Source organism: Microtus ochrogaster, linkage group LG10 (genome assembly GCF_000317375.1).
Source record: "Microtus ochrogaster isolate Prairie Vole_2 linkage group LG10, MicOch1.0, whole genome shotgun sequence".
Taxonomy (NCBI): Eukaryota; Metazoa; Chordata; class Mammalia; order Rodentia; family Cricetidae; genus Microtus; species Microtus ochrogaster.
The window spans coordinates 16617034-16626215 of NC_022035.1; the positions used below are offsets into that span (position 1 = coordinate 16617034).

General features: G+C 38.7%; 1 protein-coding gene across 1 annotated transcript in view; it reads left to right on the plus strand.

Moving 5' to 3' along the window:
• The window catches only part of Cped1 (cadherin like and PC-esterase domain containing 1), a 285451-nt gene extending 280244 nt beyond the window's left edge, over positions 1 to 5207 (plus strand). Inside the window, exon 22 of the mRNA XM_005363770.3 lies at positions 3307 to 5207. Coding sequence (XP_005363827.1) covers positions 3307 to 3531 — 225 coding nt within the window. The 3' untranslated portion in view covers positions 3532 to 5207. The remainder of the gene's footprint in view (positions 1 to 3306) is intronic.
• Positions 5208 to 9182: the final 3975 nt, after the last annotated feature.

Genomic DNA, 9182 nt, shown 5'->3' on the forward strand with positions numbered 1-9182 from the left:
GGTTGTGAGCCACCATGTGGTTGCTGGGAATTGAACTCAGGACCTCTGGAAGAGCAGCCAGCACTCTTAACCACTGAGCCATCTCTCTAGCCCCCTCTTAACATGTATTTAGAGTTTGAAGTGCAACCCTCAATTGCACAGCGACTCTAATCAACTGTGAAGATCTGATGTGCTTTATCTTTTTATTGGTCCATGAGTCATTGGTGCCTCATTAACCTGGTGAAGAATTCCTCACCTGCAGCCAGTAGATCATTATGGAGCTTAGTTATTTGGTCTTGCAAGAGATGTTTTTAATGTTTTATCTTAATTATTGATAGACTATGGAAAAGCTTTGTCATTTTTAACCATCAGCTTTAGAATATATGATCATTTTTAGGAGACTCATTTGAGTTTTCAGAACAAATGCTTGTACATTTCTACATAATGCTTTGGCAATTTCCTGTAATGAAATATTTTATCATGATGAAGTGGTTTTCTGTCCTGAAGTAAATTGTATTGCTAGTAGTGTGACGTATACTATTACAGGGTATCTTGATGGATTTAATCCACATTGCCGTTTTGAGGGAATTTTCACATGTATATATTTATTGGTAAATCGAAAACGAAATAATTCTCTTTATTTGTCTCCATTCAGGATTCAGTATCAAATCAGTAGTGACTTTACAAAAAAAAAAAAAAGATTTGGAAACACAATCTTTTATTATTCCCTAAAAAATAGTTTCCAAAATCAAAGCAAAATGAACCAAGTGTGGTAGGCCCATTCACTGACCTGGGCATTCAGGAGTCCATTTCAAACGACGTCGGAGGAACATTAGGAATTCAGGAGTATTAATTAGCCTACCCTTGAGAAACTGCTGGGAGAGCCCATCATCTCATCTCCCTTTCTCCAAGACTAACATCAGCTGCCTAAAATCAGAAATAAATTAACAAGTTTCCTACTGAGACAACGCAAAACGCTGACCCTACCTTTAGGTGAAATCTATTTATCTCAGAGAGACTGAAGTACATATTCTTGAATATCCTACCTACACATCTTCTTAAGAGTAGCAAATACATCAGCCCCAAGTATTAACATAATGTTTAAATCACTCTAGCCTTGTGTGTCATGATAGACTTGCTTTCATTTTACGTGTAATGAGCATATAGACCACCATGGTAATTGCAGAAACCAAACAAGATAAAATCATATTTAAAAATTGCCTTCATCTTGGCTACAGAACATTGGAATGATATTATTTCAAGACTGCATGCCATATGTATGCTTTAATGCTTCCTTATATAAACTTTTAGAATGGTGTTCACGAATGTTACCTGAGGACCTCCTCCCCCCCCCCTCCCTTCAAACTACAGAGAATCTTCAGGAATGCACTGGTCTCTACACAGGCCTATCATTCATGAGTGCTGATGTAATCTCCTGGGGGTAGAAGGACCTAGAAGAAGCATCTCTCTGGAGATCTGGAAAGTCAGCCCAAGCTTAATGGCAAGCTGAGCCTGAATCACAACCCACAGAGTTTCTTTGTCACAAGTGAATGTTTTCACTGCCCTTCCTAAGAGTCAACTGATCCAAGAGCCTGAGAGAGGAAAAGCCAACCATTCTCACAGAAAGAGATTCACACCCCGGGGTTTAGCTAGGGCTACTGGTTTTGAAATACACTACTGGCAACTTTTTCCTCAACTCTAACATCTTTCTTCTTTTTCTGTTGCCTCAAAATCATGCACATTGATTATGTTTTTTTTTTTTAAAGTCAAGGTGAAAAGTTAAGAGAACACATTAAACCCACATGGAATCCTTACATTGAAAAGTAACTCTGTTAACATTTTGGTATAGATCTTTACAAAGTTTCTGCTTCAATGAATTTCTAATATAGTTTTGTGTACTTAAAGTATGTAGCTATAATATTTATTTCCCAAATACATGGGGTTTCCCCCACCCCATATACAGTTTTGCTTTTAGGAACTGTTTTCATTGTATTCATTCTCTCATATGGGATCAAATGATATATGCCTTAATTATTGCATTACTCCTGAAAGAATAGAAAAAATCTATGTGACATAGTATACTTCCAGTTGTTATCAAGGAATACTTTCCTGTGTCCCAGGCACTGACATAATATCGATGGACTAGACCTGCATGGCGAACATGATGAAGTCCTCACTTTGCTCTTTGACATTCAGAGCATCCTCACTAGTATTTTCTTCCTTTCTATTGTCTGACTTCCCAGGGACCTTACCCCTCCCCGGTTTCTTTCTTGTCGCCCACTTGACTTTCCCAATCCTTTAATTCTGACACCCTGAGTTCTGTTTGCTCACAGGCAGAAGATAGTGATTTAGGCTTCCACCAGGACAATATCTTGCAAAATGTAAATATAAACCATAAATATAGCCTTATGTATGTATGAGTGTGGATATTTACAAAGGAGCCGTGAATTACACAGAAGTGGTAAGTGGCCAAGATACGGAAAGAGATGGGAAGGAAACTTCTGATTGTAAACTCTCTTGAGTCCATGAATTCTTTAGAATACCATCCACTCAAAATAATGCTTGAAATAAAGGCATATGTGCATACAAACGTACATGAAACTTAAAGCATAGGCTAGTTTTCCTAAGTTCCATGATTTACTAACTGTCCAAAGGAATCCAGCTTCTAACTATAACATCTTTGGGGCAAGGAATGGAAAAGTACTTTTGTTTTCTCTGAAAATAATGCAAGTTGCCATTTTGTTCCATGACAGACTTAAAGTACCAAATTTGAAATAATGATTTGGAACTCAAGGGATAATGTCAACCCGTCAGATACTGCATCTGGTCCAATATATACACATGCTTACACACACACACACACACACACACACACACACACACACATACACGGTGTGAAAGAGGCATCATGTGGAACATTTCCACAGTCTCACTGGTGACAGAAGACTCAAGGACTTCTTTGTTTGTTTGTTTGTTTGTTTTTCGAGATAGGGTTTCTCTGTGGCTTTGGTCCCTGTCCTGGAACTAGCTCTGTAGACCAGGCTGGTCTCGAACTCAGAGAGATCTGCCTGCCTCTGCCTCCCGGAGTGCCGGGATTAAAGGCATGCGCCACCATCGCCCGGCTGTGACAGGACTTCTAACCTCAGCTCTGGTCTCTGTGAAACACAGGTAGCGGCGGTTCCTGTTTATGTAAATCATCTCTGTGCCATTCAGGCAGCGTCTGTGAGGCAGCCATGCAGTGCAAGCATGAACGTCAGTCATGTTGGTCTATGTGGAGCTCAAATATCTGGGGTTTCGCACCTCTAACTTCTTGTTCTTTATTTGCAGGTGGTTAAATCTAAGGTATCCAGAGAGCACCACGTTCTCAAGATGAAAAGATCCAAGAACCATACTGTGGAAAAATACTTCAGCAGTCAAAACAAAAGGCACCAACAAAATTCTGTCCCAAATGTTCATTCACCATATCATGTCAGAGGGCCAATAAATCAGGTTTGTTCTGAGATCCTGTTCAGCAGGATGTGTGCGAGTCGGCGGTCTGCGCAGGCTCCCTGAAGAAGAGGTGAATTCAGAATTAGAGATAAGCCATTCACCAGGACAATGGTCTGAGAACCGAATGTGCCTCACTCATGCTTTGCAATGATTGCACACTCACCAGTGCAAGCATGCACACCAAAGCACGCGGCTTACAAAGAAGTAATGACACCTTTTTCCTAGAACAGAACACACTCAAAAGTGACCTTGAGCATCCATCCTTGATTTCAGACCCAAGGACAGAACTATAAGGAGATCACTTGAAAGGTGATCACAAACTAGGACCACATGGACCAGATATTGTAGTGCAGTGATAATCAAGACAATGGAAGGGCAACGATATGGGCATAGGGGTAATGCCGTTCCTGCGCTATCTGCTCTATAGGCACACTAACGTGGGAAGAAGCAATACATTCCACATGGAGGGATATAACGTTTCAGTTCTTTACCAGGAGAAAGTGGGCTATTTGTGGTGGTTTGGGCTTTGAGGATCTAATGCTTATGAAAAACATTTCTTGTTATACTTTTAAGTTCGTAATAGAAGGGCAAGAACAGGAGAGATACTCTGCAGGGGGAGTCAAAGGGATTCTCTGTCTGTGATAAGAAGCAATATTGTACTGAACTCTGTGCTCTTGTGAGTTCCACAAACATCCCTCTATGCCAGACTGTGAACCCTGATGGGGAGCATAGTCTTAGTTGCTGATAGACATAATTTTGAAGTGTGGAACAAAATAAAGTCCCCATTGGTTACTTTGTTACTTTTGTGGATATTCTCTCTGAAGAAGCTTCCCCTTGTCCCTTTAGATGTATCTCATCTAAGACAATGGTTACAGTTTAGGTATTTTTGCAAAGGACTGCAGATTCTCACATGTATAAGAATTTTCTATGTACCCACAAATAGTACTATGTGACTAGCATCTGTATTTTTATTTGAACAAATGTGTTTAATTTAAATTAAAGTAGCCTTACAAGAATTTTTATGAAAATTGTGGCATAAGTAGGGAACACACCTATTTCTAGCCTTGAAAACTTTCACTTCTGTCTTTTTAGGTACAAAAAGGAAAATTGCCTTATTATACAATTGTTTTACGAGATAACATCTTACTGCTATCTATGGTTTTAAAGAATGAGTTGAGCCTGAGAAGAAGAAGCTGAGAGGCATAACTCAGTATGTAGCTAAGATTACTAAATGTACAAATACCTCAAATTCATTGCCATAAAAAAATGAAACTATTTTGTTCTATTGACCCGAGTTATCTCGAATGCATATCCACCTCCTTCAAATGCTCTATTTTTATATCTATTTTTATAAGAACATAAACATGGATTTATATTTAACTGTATTAAATTATATTTAAATATGCATATCACTTTGATAAAAACAACATATGCATTTAGAAATAGATTTTTTTTTGAACAGCGGTACCAAATTAAGTTAAAAGTTACATATTTTCCATACATACATTTATATACAAACACGGTTTTTAGATTTTCAGTTATTTTTTGATGTTATGAAATGCATCAAATTTTAATGCATTGCATATTCCATGACAGTATTACAGTTAATGCTAGCTTTTTGTAACTCACTAGCCATGTCACTGTAAAAACTCTCTGACTTGAGTTAGCCTGGCATTTTCTTCTTCACCACTAAAATAATACTAGACCTTAGAAACAATTGTAATGTATTTTCAATAAATGTCAAACTGGTAACAATCTGTGTTCAGAGAGTGTTTTATACCTTCCCTCTTTTAAAAAGATTTTTAGATGTATGTGTTTTACAATGTATATGAAAGTTCTGCTTGCATGTATGTATTGATTGTATGTGTACCACATGAGTCCCTGCTATTCATGGAGGTCAGAATTGAGCATTAGATTCTCTAGAACTGGAGTTACAGAGGTTTCTGAGCCACTGTGCAAATGCTGGGAATCAAATCACAGACCTCTGCAAGAACAAGTGTCCTTAGCCACTGCGCCATCTCTCCAGACCCTTAGCTTCTCATCTGCTAGAGTTATACAGCTACATCAAGAGTGCCTACCAGTTGTGAGCCTAGCCTTTAACATCCGGATCACTGAGACAGCTGGCCAGAGCTAGCAGGAGCTCATTGACTGTGGATTGATAGATGGGGGACCTGTATAGGACCAAACTAGGAATGTGGGTGACAGTTGTGTGGCTAGGCAGTATGTGGAGCCACTGGCAGTGGGAGCACAATTTATCCCTGGTGTATGTCCTGACATTTTGGAGCCCATTCCCTATGGAGGGATACCTTGCTCAGCTGCGATACGGGAGGGGCGGGGAGGGCTTGGTCCTGCCTCAAGTGATAAGACAGACTTTGTTGACTCTCCATGAAAGACCTCATCCTTTCTGAGGAGTGGATGGTGGGTGAGTGGAGGGTGGAGGGAAAGAAGGAGAGAAAACTGTAGGTTATATATAAAATGAAAGAAAATGAACATGAAAAAATAATAAAAATAAAGTGCCTACCGGGAAGTGGCTTCTCATGGCGGGCATGGCAAGCAGAACTAACCACATAGCCCTTCAGCTGTGACACTCGCTCAACAAGACACGGGATGAACTCTCTCTGCTGTCACCAGAGTTTCTGAATGTAGTTTAATAATAAGGTGGGTTTTTAAGATTATTTTTGTAAAAGAAGGCACTGAAGTTCTAGTGACTGTTTCAATCATTTCTTACCTGAAGAAACTGTGTTTTGCATTGGGTAAATAGATGTGAGAATGTGTCTTTACAAACGTGTTTCTCTATTTTAGAGCATTTTAATTTGAGCAGGGGAAAATAGGAGTCGGCCTTTAAAAACATTTTAAGTGTGAAAGTTACAGGAAGTGTATTGTTTTGAGTAAGATTTGATCAGCATCCAACCTAAGCTAAACTTAAAACAAAACATTTGTAATATTAAAAGTCAAGAATAACTGCATAAACATTTCCAAGCTGCTCTATTGACACTGGGCAGAGGGATAGGGTGTGCCTGTGTGTGCAAGGGAGCATGTACATTGTGTGTGTGTGTGTGTGTGTGTGTGTGTTGTGCTTGTGCATGTGGTGTTTGTGTGTATTTGTGTGTGTGTTACAAGTACTGTGTACTGTTCACCTATAACCAAGCAGGACCTTATAGAGATGCCAAAATACGCTCATCCATCTTGTTGGGCTGGTTTACATTGGAGCTGTAGAACCTATTTTAGACTAATTTCTTTTATGCCCATAAGTCTTCCCTACAGATGCACTGAGTCTCACTTTAAAGCATTGGGAGAACTTACTGGAAACAATTGTAATGGAAGTAAGGAAGAAAACAAAACCCAATGGTACCTGCATCTTTAGTTTGTCTTTTTAGTTCCATTCCACTGAAAAATTCCAAAGAAATTTTAAAAAATGGGTCCAAAGGTACATTGTCCAATAAGAGTTCTTTTCACAGATCTAAGACTTTGGCATCAAATGAGAGAAGAGACATCTAGTGTTGTAAAAGCTCAAGCCAAGATCACACCAAACACTGCCTTTCATTTAAGCAAATGCTGAAATGAAAATAGAAGAAAATCACCAATATCTACGCTAGGACTACTGAACTTAAAATAAGCAAATGGAACAACAACTTCAAAAGCACACATCCCGGAACAACACAGCCGCACCCCGTCCTACAGTATTGACTAAATCAAGGAATAACTGCCCTGCCGATGATACTCTGACTTTTGTTGCTGTTTGCTTGCTGCCTTGCTTGTTTTTGAGACAGAGGCTCCCCAGGTAGCCAACTTCTGGCCTGAAACTCAACATCCTCCTTGGGTTACAGTCATGAATCATCATACCTGACTTTATTTTTTATATGGATTTAAATTTCAAATGCTTCTGATGACTCTTGGAAGAGAAGGCATTTTTGGTAGATCATATCAGTTTAAGGAGTTGATTCAGACATTGTCAGAACCCATCCCCCCAAAACCTGCTAAAGAAAACAAGATCTTGAGCCTGCCTGCCAAGTAGACTGTGCTCGGCAACTCTTGCAGCTCTGAAAACCATTTATCATGTTTTTATTTTTGTAGTAACTACTGTTGCCAACTTCCATATTCCTCTGATGATCCACTCACTTGGTAGATGGACAGTCAGGCTCATTTCCCCCTCACCAATACGAACTGTGTTCCTAGCACCACAATCTACTTCTTTTCTTTATGTTCACTGAAATGTAAATTTGCTCTGTGGATAACAAATCACTGAGCCTCAGAACACTCAATAATACACAATCAATTTGTTCACATTTACAATGTATCAAGGGTAATCTATAAGTCTACTTACAACATAAATCAGCATAATTCCTTAGCTCGAACATCTACGTTGAGAGAAAGTATTATAGCAGATTCATACCTGGTGCCAATATTCACGTAGGTTAGGTTTGGGACTTAATTTGTGTTGATTGGCATCTTAACTAATACCATAGGCTTCTGCAAAGAACTGTTTTAATTTAGCCGATAAAAAAGCCTTTTTTTCTAACACTGTAAAATTCATCTGGGAAAATTGCATTTTAGATTAAGTTATGAAAAGACATTTCATATCTCAAACCAAGATTTTCCCCCCTCAGGCCATTTATGTATAACATCCACAATGTTCACTTTATTGCAGGTAATAAAAATAGGTACTTTTTGTTGCATAAAAAGTAATTCATACAATCTCCCTAAGAATGCTTAGATACATTTAAAGCAAAGTGATTATACTTGCTTATGACCACATAAGCAGCCAGAAGCACAAGGGTTTCATAAACTTAAATGTATTCAGTAGATTCTCAACTATGTGGTGGTTTTTCTCATGATAGGTTGGTGGGCACAGTGTGTCAACTTGATGAAGCTTTTAGTGCGAGTAAATAGGAATGGCACGTGATTCATACATAATTCCTTCGGTTGTATTTCCACTTCCTCTTTATAATAAAATCTATGGGTTGAAATCTTTAAAAAAAATTCATTTTCACTTGAGTATGACATCAAGGTCAATATTTTAATTTTCCTTAAAGTCTCGCATTCAAATTGGGTTCATATTTGCATGGTTTTTTTTTCTGGTTGCTGAATCTGTACAATGAATTCATTTGGGTTTTTTTTTATTGATTTTTATTGAGCTCTACATTTTTCTCTGCTCCCTCCCTGCCTCTCCCCTCCCTTTCAGCCCTCCCCCAAGTTCCCCATGCTCCCAATTTACTCAGGAGATCTTGTCTTTTTCTACTTCCCATGTAGATTAGATCTATGTATGTCTTTCTTAGGGTTCTCATTGTTGTCTAGGTTCTCTAGGATTGGGATTTGTAGGCTTGTTTTCTTTGCTCTCTGTTTAAAAACCACTTATGAGTGAGTACACGTGATAATTGCCTTGGGCTGGAAAGATGGCGCAGCCGTTAAAGGCTAGGCTCACAACATGTTTTAAAATTAAAACATTAATTGGTCTTAAGAAACTAATTTTTGTTTGTTTTGAGACAGGGCCTCCCTTTGCAGCCTAGGCTGGTCGTGAACTGGTAATCTTCCAGTGTGCTAATATTATAAGACTATGACACTATGCTTGGTGTCATAAAAAAAAAATCAAGAATCTTCCAATAAAATGAGCGCATGAACCTTTCAGGGTAGGCTGTGTGAACAGGTCTCCTTCTAAATAGGAAAGGTTATTGGTTTCCAGCCCATTTTTATCTTAATAACTACAGCACTGGGCA